This window comes from Megalobrama amblycephala, linkage group LG2 (assembly GCF_018812025.1).
Source record: "Megalobrama amblycephala isolate DHTTF-2021 linkage group LG2, ASM1881202v1, whole genome shotgun sequence".
NCBI classification, from domain to species: domain Eukaryota; kingdom Metazoa; phylum Chordata; class Actinopteri; order Cypriniformes; family Xenocyprididae; genus Megalobrama; species Megalobrama amblycephala.
Window position 1 is genome coordinate 23,506,348 of NC_063045.1, and position 16,490 is coordinate 23,522,837.

At 35.0% G+C, this 16,490-nt stretch overlaps 2 protein-coding genes across 6 annotated transcripts in view; one reads left to right on the plus strand and one right to left on the minus strand.

Moving 5' to 3' along the window:
* The window catches only part of dock3 (dedicator of cytokinesis 3), a 261,906-nt gene extending 257,214 nt beyond the window's left edge, over positions 1–4,692 (minus strand). The window contains 1 exon segment of the mRNA XM_048167153.1: positions 4,561–4,692. Within this exon segment, the coding sequence (XP_048023110.1) occupies positions 4,561–4,597 (37 nt within the window). The 5' untranslated portion in view covers positions 4,598–4,692.
* A 22-nt stretch (positions 4,693–4,714) lies between these two features.
* LOC125253251 lies at positions 4,715–13,797 on the plus strand. Of its 5 annotated transcripts, none has more exons than XM_048167185.1 (9): positions 4,715–4,839; positions 6,378–6,468; positions 9,285–9,419; positions 9,766–9,830; positions 10,033–11,240; positions 11,319–11,651; positions 11,800–11,934; positions 12,298–12,362; positions 12,544–13,797. In XM_048167185.1, the coding sequence occupies exons 5-9, from the start codon at positions 11,216–11,218 to the stop codon at positions 12,631–12,633; spliced, it is 648 nt and encodes a 215-aa protein (XP_048023142.1). In that variant the 5' UTR covers positions 4,715–4,839; positions 6,378–6,468; positions 9,285–9,419; positions 9,766–9,830; positions 10,033–11,215; the 3' UTR covers positions 12,634–13,797. The 5 variants fall into 5 exon arrangements, with proteins under 5 accessions (XP_048023142.1, XP_048023127.1, XP_048023150.1 ...); XM_048167177.1 differs by lacking the exon at positions 4,715–4,839 and adding an exon at positions 5,474–5,857; XM_048167170.1 differs by lacking the exons at positions 11,319–11,651; positions 11,800–11,934; positions 12,298–12,362; positions 12,544–13,797 and adding exons at positions 6,952–8,713; positions 8,804–9,136 and having other exon boundaries at positions 10,033–10,473.
* Positions 13,798–16,490: the final 2,693 nt, after the last annotated feature.

The window sequence follows — 16,490 nt, forward strand, 5'->3', positions numbered from 1 at the left end:
TCAGCACATGCTAAGTGCTCATGTTTTAAACTTTTAACTTCAGAATTTACCGAAATTTCAAACTCTGATATTAGATATCTATACAGCAGGATGTTGATTAATCAGCCTGGTCGAGGTTGATATTCACTTTTAATAGAGCACTCAGTAATTTTCCCTCATTTAAGAAGTTTTACATGAACAACTCAGTAGTATTTTTGAGGAAAAAATATATATATTCAAAATCATGTACACCATGATGATGACAACAGTTTAATATGTATCCCAAAAAGCGGTTTTGTTTAAGAAGTAGTGGGGCGCCTCATGGGGGCAGCCATGTTGAAATCACATGACCATCTTGGTAAACTCCTAAAATTGGACACGTTTGCTAACATAATAAATTAATCATGTGCGACTGCAAATATCGCATTTATGCAATCAGTAACTGTAAACATTTGTGAGATTCTACATCCACACCACTAGGTGTCAGTATGAGATCAAAATGACCCCAGCACAGTTGGCGCAACACAACCAAAAAAATGACTAAGTGTACCTTTAAGCAAAAAAAAATAAATAAATTAATGATTAAACCTGTCTAGCTAACATTTAGCAAACGATTAACCAGCAACGTCAATTATCTTTTATGTTGATAATCGTGCAAAACAAATGCTAGCACAGCCATTTTTTCTTTACACATTCGCTGCGTCTGAAATCACATACTCTCAAGTAGGTTTTTATTTTGAATAAGTACTTTGTGAGCACAAAAAAAACTCTATATAGTATGATTGTGTAGTTGTAGTGAATGTAATCCGGATCTACTACATTTGCCATGTTGTCATTGTCATGTCACGTACCAGTGTCAGTTACGTCACTTCATTGCCATTCACAAATCCTCTCACATGGCCTCATGGGATGGTAAATTGTCTATTGTATGTGCACTTCAGAATCTCACCGGAAGTAGAAGGTCATTTGGGTACTTTTTTTCTAATGTGATTTTGGACATACTTTTTTTGTTACATACTGTTTTTCGCCTGTATATAATGGAGAAGTATGGATTTCGGACACAACCATTATATTCAAAACACTGAAAAATTATGAGATAAATATCTTAGTAGAAATATACAAGGATTCCTGCCATTCGCGAATACCCCAAGGATATAACATTACGCAATGCCAGATCAAAATGGGATGTAATTGTGCACATTAGTAAATTATACATCACCTCTAGGCATTATGAGGAAATTTGGCTCTTTAACCATAAAATTGGGCAGTCTGGCCCTCTTACAGAAGATTTCCATCTTATTATCTCCATTATATCAACAATGTCACCTATGACTTATGTAGAGGAAGCAGTGCTGAATAGTGTAGTTACTAAAATGAGGCCGTACTTTAGTAGTCATAATCAAAATAAGAGGTAGAATTTGTAGTATGTGGTGGTAACAATCATCTCAAATATGATAATTTCCTTTACAACCTCAAAATGTTCCGCTTCAACACTAATATCACCTGTTCTAGTCCCAAAAGTCAATGGCAGTGCGTTAAATGATTTTGTTAATGTATAATACCTTCAAAAATAAGCAGAATTAATATTGAACCGCTATTGATTCAACATGTTTTCTACAGTAAAAGTAAAGATAGGGAGAAAAATAGCCTTCATTGATGTGAACTGTGTGGTGCATTAGCAGGCTGTTGAGGTTAGCATCACATTCAACATGGCCATTGCATCACAAAGACCCATTCACACAGAGCCAGCATGAATAGCTGTTTTTCAATGGCATGCCAGAATCTCGGGGGGGTCGGCCTTTTGGAGAACATCCATGAGTTTCCACCTTCTTCTAAAACTCCTATCCTTTTGACAGATCTGCTTTTTAGATGACAAATAGTTGGTCTATTTCTATAAGTTTATAATTCTGTAGCTCTTAATATATAATCGTTAAGACTAAAGCAGATGTCAGATGACAGCTCTGACAAATGGGCTGTATCTGAGGTTATAAGGCTCCCTGAGGAGACATTTTAAAGTTCAAACTTTCTCGTATTTACTTCGACTGCAAACAAGATGCAGCTTCAAAGAAGAAGAATAAATGACTCTAAAATGGCTCTCTGAACATATCCTCATCATATCACATCATATATGTGTGATTCTTCAATTAGGGGCACTTTTGACCAACTAAAAAGCTTGAAAATTGTAACTTCTTCAAACTTGATCAACCAGACGTGTATTTTGGTATATTGTGTGGTGATAGTACTGTTATTTTAGTATTATTTACATACTATTAAAGTAGTAATTGAAGTTTAGTAATTGTAGTACTTCAACTTAATCTTATTTTATTTCAGTTAGTTGCCAAGACAACATTTCTAATTTTTGTTTAAGTTTTTAAAGTTTTTCAACTAATATTTTTATTTTATTTCAGCTGTATTTTAATTAAAGAAAACTATTTTGAATAGTTTTAGTTAATGATAAACAACACTGTGGTGATTTTGATATTGTGTGTGACTGAAATACTGTAGTACTGAAATTTTAAAATTTTTTGGAGGAAAAGTTGTATGCCTTGGGGTACGTTTACACTACATAACGATGTAGTAAAAACAAAAAAGTTTTTCTTTTGCGTTTTTCATCTACAGACGACAACAACACTGTCAAAACAATCCCTGTTCACACAGATCCATGAAAACGACTAAAAGCGCTGTATTATTCATGCCAGGCCAGTAGTTGGCGATGTTACTTTGTAAAGAAACACTACATGCCTATAGTCTGAAAGTCATGATGTCACCATTTTCACAAATTCATGCTTTTATAGTTTACACAGAGACGATAACGGTATCGTTTTAAAAAACTTGCACTTTGAAACCTGTTTTTTAATAGTTTGCGTCGTTTTTGGGCCAACAAAACGTTGTTATCATGCAAATAAACAGCCAAAACACATAAAAAGTTTTCCTTTAGTTGAAAACGGTGTCTTGTAAACAGGCTCTTGGCAACAAGCTAGTTACTGGTCAATTAACTTTAAATGCAAAGGGAAAAAAATGGGAATTTTTTTTATTTTCAGACAAATATTCAGTCTTATCAAATATTTAAGCAATAACTGTTACCACTAACTGATTTGACATATATTTAATAAATGTAAAACTATAAAAAGGCATGCAGATTAAGTGTATGTCCTCTTAATGTTAATTTTTAATTATAAAATTTTAAATTACATTTCAATAATCAAATACAAGTAAAACACAACTGTTCACTTAAATGCTTGACATATTTTTTTATGTTATACAAATTGTACAAGTATAAAAATTAAACATTCAAATTCTAAGGAAAAGGTGCAAAGCAGAATTGTCCTGATTTAAACATTTTTAGCCAATTTATTGTTTGCACATTCCTAAAAATGAAGAAAACAGTCAATTAAAAAGTTTAAGGCTATTACAATTCATTCTTTAAATAGTTTTTTTTTTTCCTTAAAAAAAGTATTTTTTTCTATAAAATCATCCTTGAAGACAGAAAAGTAGCCATAATTAAAGAATCAATAAAATGAGTAATTAAAGTTTGAGGCGACTAAAAAGGCTTGTTAAAAATAGGTTTAATTTACTCAAACTACTAACACCACAACAAAACAGCCAGCAAATATCATCTAGCAAAGATATACTAGTGAAGGCTGCCATTTTGTATTGTGACTCACACGAAGCACAGGAAGTGAACCCACAGAACTAAGTGTACACAACAATGCATCTTATTAATCTGCATTTATCTGACCGATGTGACAGCTAGATTGTATATGACCAATCATACACCCGCCCTTAATGCTGTTCTCTCTGAAAATGGTGACTCATCAGACCCTTATGAGACTAATCATTCAAGTTCCCTATTTACTGCAGCAATGTTACCCCACTGTATGATTCACACAAGGCTTTTTCATTCTTTTGAAGGTATTCTAATGACCCCTACATTTGAATGTGCCTCTGTTTGTACATGAAGCTTGACTGATTCTGTCAGGCACAGTAGGGGAGGTGCAAACTGTACTGGCATTTCACGCATTGACGTGAAGCTTTCGGGTAAACCATTGCAACATGCTGACGGTGCATTTCAACAATGAAGACACTGTCCATTTATTTTGGAAGCTTATGTTCTCTGAGATGATGATTATAGTGATGTGAATGATAAGTGTTAGACCTAAATGTTAGATGTTTTTCCACCATATGCACCTGTTGGAAACGCACCGCTCTTATCGCCCCCTGTCGGTCGAGTATGCTCAACATCAGCAGTGTGTACTACTGTATAACATCACTTTAGTATTCAACAGTCGTGCAGACAAATTTACATGGTGAATTCAATACAATTCATAGCAATAGCCTGGTGAAAGTATTTAATACATAAAACGGGTTACGAATTTCTCATAAAACATTCAATATGGCATAGGTTTTTATACATTTTATATGGCATCTAGTTTCATATGACAGCATCAAATGTCCTTGCCTTCTCAAATCTTTAAATGATTTGTATGCCACATAAAACATACTTGAAATCAGTTGCAGGACTAATAGTTTAATGTGTATATGTACATCTAAAATGATAAATAAACATATTTTTCAACTCACCCACTCCGATTTTCTCGTCCTCGGTCGGTGTCCACATGATCCCGGTAAAATAACCAAGATATCAAAAGAGTTTCGGTTAAATGTCATGTACGATGACACATTAAAGTTCAAGCAAACGGTCAGACGTGTTTATCTCACAGCAGTATGTTTCATAAAACAAACGACATATTTCACACATCAGCTCAGGTTTCCCATCCGTGCGCATGGATCTCCCGTTATGGATGCGACGGCAGCAACATCTGAGGATGGAGACGATCATTTATTTATTTCATTGACTCGGTTAGTCGTGATTTAACACTGGAATCCGACAAAACAGCGCGAGGACAAACTAACCTTGAGCGTTTCTCGAGTCGCGTGCGCGCGTGGTGTTCTTCTACGCGTAATCGATACAATTTTCCGTGATTTTACGGTGTGAACGGGAGACTCTTCAGCGCCGGTGCTGCGCCATCTTCATCTCTCCGTCCGTCCGCCGTCACATGACGCAGATTGTCGCTCTTTAACGGGACACGCGCTTTACAGTAGCAGTTAAAGCTCGACTGAGCGCGAGCTGGATTATTGACTCGTGTTTGAGTTTTTAGGATGGTCAATACTTTAAAACACTTGACTGACACTTCACATTAGGTTTCACGCGACAGTTTAAATCACAGAAATTTACCATGTTATAGTCTTTCAGCTAAAATAATACACTATGGTCTTCTCTAAAATTACAATAAATTAATATGCGATTTCTCAGCAGTAACTATGATACCTTTCACAATCTTTCTGTCGTTTGGTTTCGTTAATTAATTTATTTATATGTTTGTTTGTTTTTACCAGAGAATGACTCACAGCAGCAGAATGTCCTGTTGGAGAGCTGAACGGTTATTTTCAAACATAGTTTCAAAACTGATTCAAACTGCTTTTTATAACCGACGTCACAACCAAATATTGAGCGGGAGTTCGGGTGACGTGTGCTGTACTATTAACGGAAGAAGTATCACAGAAATGGCAATAACTAATGTTAAAACTATCGTGTTAAAACTCTTTTGTTATGGAAAATGTCACGAATTAGGGATGCTGTGCTGGCAGCGAGAGAAACAACACCTGTTATGCTTTTGGGCGTTGAGGGAAAAACTGAATTGGACAAGACCAGAGATTTGACCTCATATCTGAGAGGATTAAAGCAGCGGGAGTGACCTAAAATAGTTTGAAATACAAATTAAATCCCTAAAGACGCAATACAATGTCTTTATACTATATCGTTACATGGGTTCGCGGGGTGAAGACGATCGACTTCCTGTTCACTGAAGGCCTATTTGTAAGTGTGAACGCATCCAAAATCTTTAGTCACGGTGGGATTTTATGTAAATTATTGTTTCATTACCCTGCTGGGAAAAAAAACGGCTAAACTGGTTGGCTGGTCTTAGCCCAGTTAAGACCAGCCTGACCATCTACAGATGTGGCCAAAACCCCTCTAAAAACCAATCTGCAAATCCAGAAATGACCAGGATGGGAGACAAGCCAACCAGCTTAGACTAGTTTTATCTGGTTTTAGACCTATGATTAATGCCATGTCTAAATGTGGGTTAACCAGCCATCAGCCAAACATGTTATAGTTCTTAATCTATTATCTGGGCATAATTATGTTGTCATGCAGGCCATATTGTCAACAGCAAGTGTGCCAGGAAAGTTTTTGCACCACTCATTTACCATAACAAATTCATTACTTGTTGATGTATAAAAGGTGCCAGACTGTATAAAAACTGCTCAAGACAGCAGTTATATACTCGTCTTTTGCTTTACTTATTTTTGTCGTTTTTCTTCATTTCTCTGTACAGATTTGGATCCAGGAGATTCAAACACAGCTACTATCCTGCAGAAAGAAAACAATGATGATACTGCAGAGGAATATTATCATGACAAGAGCAGGTGAAGGGGGGAATCAGGCGGGGGTGGGAGTCGCTCTCACTGCCCTTCCCATCTCATTTACCCAAGCATTCATTTAGAAATGACAGAGTCCATTAGTGTGTGTGTGTGTGTGTGTGTGTGTGTGTGTGTGTGTGTGTTTAGATGGCACATTCTCTTTTATAAGTCTTTCACATAAATGTGCATCTGAACGTCAGGAAAAAAAGACAGAATAATCAAATGTGTGGTATTTTTACAATAAAAATAAATAAAATAAAAAATGTAAATATGTATTAATTATAATTGCAATTAATATTGTAAATATTACATATAATTATCATAAATATTATAAATATTAATAATAAATTATAAATACCTAACTAAAATCATAAACTGCATTCAAAAAAGCACAACTCAGATTACCCTGATGTTCCACAAGCCACTTAAAATCGGTTGTTTTTTTCCGAGCCACTGGTGCATAAACTCAATTTCATTGTTTATTTTTAGATGTAAAGGTGATTGTCTGCTAACACCTAGATCCTGTGAGAACTGAATAAACATTCCGGACATGAGGTAACCATGGTGATGCGAACAGCAACCTGCCGCATTTTCCGAGGCAGCTTAATGGTCATTGTGGGTGTTGCGGATTCTCCTGACCTGCTGAGCAAGTCGTCCATGCATTGCCTTAATCAGATTCATAATCTCATCTATTCATTCCAAGTCTGTGTTTATTGCAGTTGAATATATTATTGTTGCAGTTCCAGTGCTGTCTTATAGTCATGAGAGCTTAAATTTAATATTTAATATTATTTTAACTTATTTTTGCAATCTAAATGCTTTTGCAGGCATTTTCTGTGTCTATGCAGAAACACGTATAAGCCAAAAACGTCTGAATGTATATCGATGCTGTAAAGGCAAAGTATACCAAAATATTCATCTTTAATAGTTGTATTTTCAGCCTCTAGTGTGATGTATAAAACTGCATATGGAGTGAAGGGAATTTCTATTTGTTACTCTTGCTGGCTGTGATTCAAAAGACTTAAGAGAGGCCCTGAAACACGAACAGCACTGAGTCATAGCGATTCAGCTGAGAATTCTCCAGATGAAAGCAGTTTGCTCAGTCTGTGAGTTAAAACTATCAAACGCATCCTTCCCTTCGCTGTGTCATGAGGAGCATGTCTGTGGCTGCATTCGGGACCTTAGTTTGTTTATTTTTTCTGGTAAATCTTCAAAGATTAGATTAGATTTGTTATGAGCATGAGATTTCAGATTTGAGGGATGTTAAATCAAAGAGATTTTTGCATGGATTCTACGCAAGATGGAATCCAACAACGCAACAGTCTTTTAGACAAGAGTGCACAAGAATATACATTTAAATAATCACTAAATGTGAATGAACAATCCTTCTATAGATGAAAGGCTGTTTAAATACACACATTGAGTCGTTATTAACACACAAGCATTATAATAAATAAAACCTGGATGAATAAATTAATATTTAAAATCAGTAAAACCTGACTATTATGTCATGGACATATTTTTAGGAATAAATACCACTTTCTTGATTTAAGTCTCTACAAAAGTTTACAGTGACACCATGTGGTAGAGATGTGAATTGCAATACTAATGTATAAATGGAATTATTAAAATGTAGGACTGACAGGAGTGTTCACAATGAACAATATAAGCAGTCCTCACAGTATAATTAAATTAGATTCTGAGACAAAATTCTTGCAAACTTTACTAAACTTATGACATTAAGAAAATGTGAAAGCTCCACATATGCGTTTGTTTTTGCCACTAAACATCTGAACAGATAGCTAATCAGACATGCACACTGATTGCTTTGGTTTCTTCTGTTCATCAAGGTATCATCAAATGTTTTTCTTTAAGCATGAGTCTTTGCAATGGCATTTTTAGTCAAATGTCAATCTGAGATGCCACCTGATAGCTGGTAGTAAAATAAATAAATACAATTTATATGGTTATATAAATTTATGTAGTTTTTCTGAGGACCAAATCAAAATTCACACATCTGTATATTCAAATAAAACACACCTGAATATTTACATATACTGTATCTTCAACCTACAACATTGATTTAAACAACTAAGATTGATAAAGTATCAGAGAAGCCGAGCTCTGACTTCCCCTCTTGTCAGTGTGGTTGAGGTTTGTGTTTCCGCTCACAGTAAGTGATGTTTGAATGCTCACAGTATAGCAGATTTTCATCTGAATCAGACAATGAAGATCATTCCGCTGCAGATCTGTGAGTTTCCCACGTCACATTTGATTGAATCATTAAATGAGTTTTCTTTTAATTTTATGTCTTAATAAATGTGTTTTCTTTCTCACATAGATCTGTTCATTTGTTATAAAGCTACAGCATGTCTAACAAACATACCAGTAACTTTAGGAGCTGATGTTATTATAACCTGTGATCTTGATATAAAGGAGATTTACTGGTACAAACTGAAATTACCGGATCCTCCAGTGTTGATCTTACGCACTTATGATAGCACATACGAAGGAGGTAGATATGAAAACAGCATCTCTGAACACAAATACTCAGTGAAAACTAACAGTCATCTGTTCATCAAAAATATCACCATTGATGAATTAGGAGTTTATTATTGTGTGAAAACTAGTGAACCACAAAAATTCAGTAACGGCACCAAAATCTACATCAGCGGTAAGATATTTTATCATTTCATATGTCTTTGTAAACCACATAGTGGATTCCTATTGAATATACTGTATGAAGAACTCAAATTTAAAAAGTTTCATTGTTCTGTTAAAGACTGAAACTGAATAAAGATTGAACTACAAACCTTTTACAGACTTTGTCCAAAAGAATATTACAGACTCAGTCCACAGGAATCAGACAGATGATGCTCCACAACACCAGATACCGTGGAAAACTCTGACCATCACATCTGTCCTGATGAATGTGCTTTTGACCATTGCATTAATAGGTGAATACTTGTTTTACTACAGTAAAGATCTCTTTGAACTACAAGGAGATAAATCTACACAAATGTAACAATATCATATGTACTCTTTGATTCCTTAGAGGCCGGTTCACACAGTAATTATTTTTCTATTCTGCTGCACCACTTTTGCATTGTTTTTCAATGTAAAGGTGCCAGAAGTCTTTAAGTGTTGCGCTCAAAAAACGAGTCTTTAGACCTTGCTCTTTTTTCATTCCCCTGTCCTGTATGTCACATTTTTAACAGCAAAAACGCATTGTGTGAACTGGCCTTCGGACTGTTACAATGTGTGAATTCAGTTATGTTTCTTATTCTGTGTTTCATGTTTCAGGTATGGTGAAGAGCTACCTGGATGCAACTGGAAAATCTGCTGCTCATAACTCAAATAATCCACAGGTAAGATACATACGTCTTTACCATTAATGTATGTTATCTTACTTTGTCACATTTAATACCTGTGCTAGTGATTCTAACAGTTCAGCTTCAAGTAGCATACACAAGATTCATTAAATGATCTGAAATGTTTATAATTGGCTGACTGCACATTATGTCTTACGTACTCTATGTGGCCATTCATATATATATCTTTCTCTTTCAGTGTGCTGAAATTGACTTTTCCATGTGCTCCAGTAGCACCAGGCCTTTCCAGGAGCAGAGCACTACTGTCTACAGTCAATGTATGATGTAATATATACATTATAAATACAAATTGTACAAATTGTGCCTACATATGACTTTTTTCTTTTTTTTTTTAAAGGGTGCATTTAACTTGATAGGAAATATGAATTTTGTTTCAGGACAAAAGTCTTTTTCATGAATTACATTATCTTCATAATTATGTTACAAGTTTGCTGTTTTGTATCTAAATGTGCAGTGTTGTAGTACTAATGTAAATACATTTAAATAATCACCAAATGTGAATGAACAATCCTCCTATAGATGAAAGGCTGTTTAAATACCCACATTGAGTCGTTATAAACACACAAACATTATAATAAATAAATTCTGGATGAATAAATGAATATTAAAATCAGTAAAACCTGACTATTATGTCCTGGACATATTTTTAGGTATAAATACCACTTTCTTGATTTAAGTCTCTACAAAAGTTTACAGTGACACCATGTGGTAGAGATGTGAATTGCAATACTAATGTATAAATGGAATTATTAAAACGTAGGACAGACAGGAGTAATGTTCACAATGAACAATATAAGCAATCCTTACAGTATATTTAAATTAAACTAAATTTTGAAACAAAATTCTTACAAATTGCACTAAACCTATGACATTATGAACATGTGAAAGCTCCACATATTCGTTTGTTTTTGCCACTAAACATCTGAACAGATAGCTAATCAGACATGCACACTGATTGCTTTGGTTTCTTCTGTTCATCAAGGTATCATCAGATGTTTTTCTTTAAGCATGAGCCTTTGCAATGGCATTTTAGTCAAATGTCAATCTGAGATGCCACCTGATAGCTGGTAGTAAAATAAATAAATAAATACAATTTATATGGTTATATAAATTTATGTGGTTTTTCTGAGGACCAAATCAAAATTCACACATCTGTATATTCAAATAAAACACACTGGAATATTTACATATACAGTATCTTCAACGTACAGCATTGATTTAAACAACTAAGAATGATAAAGTATCAGAGAAGCCGAGCTCTGACTTCCCCTCTTGTCGGTGTGGTTGAGGTTTGTGTTTCTGCTCACAGTAAGTGATGTTTGAATGCTCACAGTATAGCAGATTTTCATCTGAATCAGACAATGAAGATCATTCCGCTGCAGATCTGTGAGTTTTTCACATAACATTCTATTGACTCCGTTTTCTTTTGATTTTATATCTTAAGTGTTTTTCTTTCTCTCATAGATCTGTTCATGTGTTATAAAGCCACAGAGAGTCTAACAAATATACCAGTAACTTTAGGAGCTGATGTTATAATAACCTGTGATCTTGATATAGAGGAGATTTACTGGTACAAACTGAAATTACCGGATCCTCCAGTGTTGATCTTACGCACTTATGATAGCATATATGAAATTGCTAAATATGAAAACAGCATCTTTGAACACAAATACTCAGTGAAAACTAACAGTCGTCTGTTCATCAAAAATATCACCATTGATGAATTAGGAGTTTATTATTGCGTGAAAACTAGTGAACCACAAAAATTCAGTAACGGCACCAAAATCTACATCAGCGGTAAGATATTTTATCATTTCATATGTCTTTGTAAACCACATAGTGGATTCCATATTGAATATACTGTATGAAGAACTAAAATGTTAAAATTTAATTGTTCTGTTAAAGACTGAAACTGAATAAAGATTGAACTACAAACCTTTTACAGACTTTGTCCAAAAGAATATTACAGACTCAGTCCACAGGAATCAGACAGATGATGCTCCACAACACCAGATACCATGGAAAACTCTGACCATCACATCTGTCCTGATAATTGTGCTTTTGACCATTGCATTAATAGGTGAATACTTGTTTTACTACAGTAAAGATCTCTTTGAACTACAAGGAGATAAACTCTAGATCTACACAAATGTAACAATATTCTGTTTACTGTTTGATTGCTTAGAGGCCGGTTCACACAGAAATTATTTTTCTATTCTGCTGCACCACTTTTGCATTGTTTTTCAATGTAAAGGTGCATTAGACAGAAGTCTTTAACTGTTGCACTCAAAAAAACAAGTCTTTAGACCTTGCCCTTTTTTCATTCCCCTGTCCTGCATGCATGTCACATTTTTTAACAGCAAAAACAAATTCTGTTTGAACTGGCCTTCGGACTGTTACAATGTGTGAATTCAGTTATGTTTCATATTCAGTGCTGTTTCAGGTATGGTGAAGAGCTACCTGGATGCAGCTGGAAAATCTCCAGCTCAAAACTCAAATAATCCACAGGTAAGATAAGTATGTCTTTACTATTAATATATGTTATCTTGTTTTGTTACCTTTAAACCTGTACAGTGCAGCTTCAAGCATACACAAGATTCATTAAATGATCTGAAATGTTTATGATTGACTGAGTGCACATTATGTCTTACATATGTGGCCGTTCATATATAATATCTTCCTCTTTCAGCGTGCTGAAATTGATTTTTCCATGTGCTCCAGTAGCACCAGGCCTTTCCAGGAGCAGAGCACTACTGTCTACAGCCAATGTATGATGTAATATATACATTATAAATACAAATTGTGCCTACATATTAGTTTTTTTTTTTTTTATTACTATTATTTTAAAAGAGTGCATTTAACCTGATAGGAAATTGGAACTTTGTTTCAGGACAAGAATCTTTTTCATGAATTATATAATTATGTTACCTTTTATAAGTTTTCTGCTTTGTATCTAAATATGCAGTGTTGTAAGTACTAATGTAACTAATGTTGCTGGTACTGTTTTGAGTGGAGATTATGCTTATATATAGTAATAATAATCTTTTTTTTTCTGTTATGTAAGTATGCTGACATCTTCACAGTAGCAGTAAAAGTTGTAAACAACATGGCAAATGAGCTTTTTTGGGTCTGAAGAAGCTTTTTTATCTCTGCAACCATTTTAATTATTCTTAATATTAAATCACATATTTGTCACGATAGGTGGCTATAGTAAAGCGCATGACAAAGGACATATCTTCTGGGAACTTCTGCACAGTTTTCTTTTTTGTGGTTAACACAAGCATGGTTTCGTGCAACTGAAGTGTTCCACTGGTTTGGTCACTTGATGAGCAACACGATCATATATAGACTTGCATGCATCAAGTGGTTTAAACTTTAACCAAGTTAACATGACACAAAACACTATGGTAACATTTTACAATAAGGTTTCATTTGTTAACATTAGTTACTAGTTAACATGAACTAACAATGAAAACAACATTTAAGTTCATGCTAATTTCAGCATTTACTAATACATTACTAAAATCAAAAGTTGTATCTGTTTATATTATTTAATGAACTAATAATGAACAGCTGTAGTTTTATTAATAAATACTATAACAAATGTGAGAAATGAGTTTCACATCTCCTACTCTTTTCTATTCTAAATATTTCCACAAAACTGTCTAAACAAACAAATATTTTAGTAGGAACTGGATAACATGGCCCAACTATACAATTTAGCTGCAAATAGCAAAAATCCATGAACAAAACAAAACAACAACAAAAAATAACTAAGAAAAAAGAAACAAAATCCAGATTAATAAAAATACATACTTCAACATACTTCAATACACGCTTCAAGGATAAATATTGTTAGTGGTTGCTGAAAACATTGAAATTCAAGAGACAGAAACCAAAAACCTCATCTAAACATGACAGAATTCAGCTACAGTTGAAGAAAACACAGCATTACTGTTTATATATATATATATATATATATATATATATATATATATATATATATATATATATATATATATATATATATATATATCTCAATGGTTGACTTTTGAACTAAACAAAAATGCTAAACGTGTGGCCAAAGCAAACCTGCCTTTAACTTCCTCTTGATTGTGGTTAAAGGTCCCGTTCTTCGTGATCCCATGTTTCAAACTTTAGTTAGTGTGTAATGTTGTTGTTAGAGTATAAATAAAATCTGTAAAATTTTAAAGCTCAAAGTTCAATGCCAAGCGAGATATTTTATTTAACAGAAGTCGCCTACATCGAACGGCCAGTTTGGACTACATCCCTCTACTTCCTTCTTTAATGACGTCACTAAAACAGTTTTTTGACTAACCTCCGCCCACAGGAATACACAAGAGTTGCGTTTGTAGAGTGTGTTTGTCGCCATGTCGTCGAAACGCTGTTATTTTCATCCCTCAGTCCAATCACCGGGTCTGATTCCGGCTCAAATTGATAGGGTAAAATTAAAGACATGTTTACAATAACACTGAGCGAGTGTATCTCAACACAGGAACCGCTGGCACAATCAGAACTCGTTACGTATTTCTGAAGGAGGGACTTCATAGAACAAGGAAGTCATCAGCCCGTTTTTATGACAGTGGAAACACCATAGACAGTAAACACCGGTATGCAGATAAGTAAATTATGTGAAAAATACTGTGTTTTTTTTACACGCGAAACATGAACACATGTTATATTGCACACTATAAACACAATCAAAGCTTCAAAAAACCACGAAAAACTGGACCTTTAAAATCACCCTATTCTTTTTTATTTTTTATGTTGATTTGTTACACTGATGCATATGCTGCGCGGTAAAATGCAACAGCTGTTTTTAGACTTATAGGGATTGCTAATGTGTCGTCATCATGACGTATTCCCGGTGGTGAACGCAAAGCATTTTGGGAATCCGCGGCACAATACACAAGGCGCCAGACTTGCATGGAGGGAAGAACGCAGTGTTCAAGATGCCGTCTACCTGCTGTGTTAAACAGTAAATTTAAGTCGCTGCAGCAGGCACAGGTCTTTTTTACAGATGGATGCAGGACCTGGAGATTGTAAAAGTGGGGCAGAAAACTGTCGTCCGTTCAAATGTATGCTAATGTTTTAAGCACCACACTCGCTCTCTCTCATCTATCTGCATGCAGTCAGAATTCAACAAACCAGCTTGTGTGTGTGAGATTTTGGTTGGGTGACAGTTGTAGGTTACAGTTTGACAAGTTTACATTTTGACAAAAGCACAATGTTGTGTTTTATTGTGTGTACACAAATATAAGTAAACACTTTGCAGTTTGAAAGATGTCCTGTATGAACAAAATGACGGAGTATGTTTTTATGTTTCCACTGTTCGATCGCGCCCGCGCCTCTCTCTCTCTTTCTCTCTCACACGCACACACACAAGCTGGGGTGAGTTTCCCGAAAGCATCGTTGGTGAACCATGGTCGCAAGTCCCATTGAACTCTATTGGTAACGACGGAACTTGCGACCATAGCTCGCAAATTCAATGTCAGCAGAAGTAATTTGTTCTGGCCCTCTTCCTGTTCGTCGGAGTGATGAGATAGTTAGCAGGTTATCATCACTCAATGGCTGGCTGTCTAAGTGGTGTCCGCAGAATAATATAGGTTTCATAGACAATTGGAAAAGCTTTTGGGGCAGACCTGATCTGTTGAAAAGAGATGGTATTCATCCCTCCCGGGATGGTGCTGCTCTTCTATCTAGAAATTTGGCAAATAGTCTTAGAGCTAAACCATGACAAACCAGGGCCCAGATCAGGACGCAGACAAACTGGCTAAACCGACCGTCTGCTAGCTGCCTCACGTCACAGAACTCAAATAATTCACAGCACATAGAAACTCTTTCACCTAGATATTATCACATAGAGACTGTGTCTGTACCTCGAACTAGTAAATACAAAAAACTTCCGAAACCTTTTAAGGGTAAAAATTTAATTGATGTTCAAAAAATGAAAATCACAGATAAATTAGATAAACAAATGATAAAGCTTGGGCTACTGAATATTAGATCTATTTCTTCAAAAGCACTTATTGTAAATGAAATTATCACAGAAAATAAACTAGACTTGCTGTGTTTGACAGAAACCTGGCTAAAACCAGACGATTACATTATTTTAAATGAGTCTAGTCCTCAAGGTTATGACTATCGACACAATCCTCGACAGAAAGGCAAAGGGGGAGGTGTTGCTGTAATTTATAGTAATATATTCAGAATCATTCAAAAGAATTTCAAATATAACTCCTTTGAAGTGATGGTGCTTTATGTAACATTATGTAAGTTGACATTTGTGCTGGCTACTGTATACAGGCCACCAGGGCACCATACTGACTTTATCAAAGAATTTGCTGATTTTCTATCAGAGTTAGTACTGGCTGCGGATAAAGTCCTTGTTGTTGGTGATTTTAATATCCATGTAGATAATAATAAAGACGCATTTGGATTGGCATTTGCAGACATTTTAAACTCTATTGGAGTTAGACAACACGTGTCAGGACCCACTCATTGTCGTAATCATACCTTAGATCTAATACTGTCGCATGGAATTGATATTGATGCTGTTGAAATTCTACAGCAGAGCGATGATATATCAGATCATTATTTAGTGTCGTGTATAAT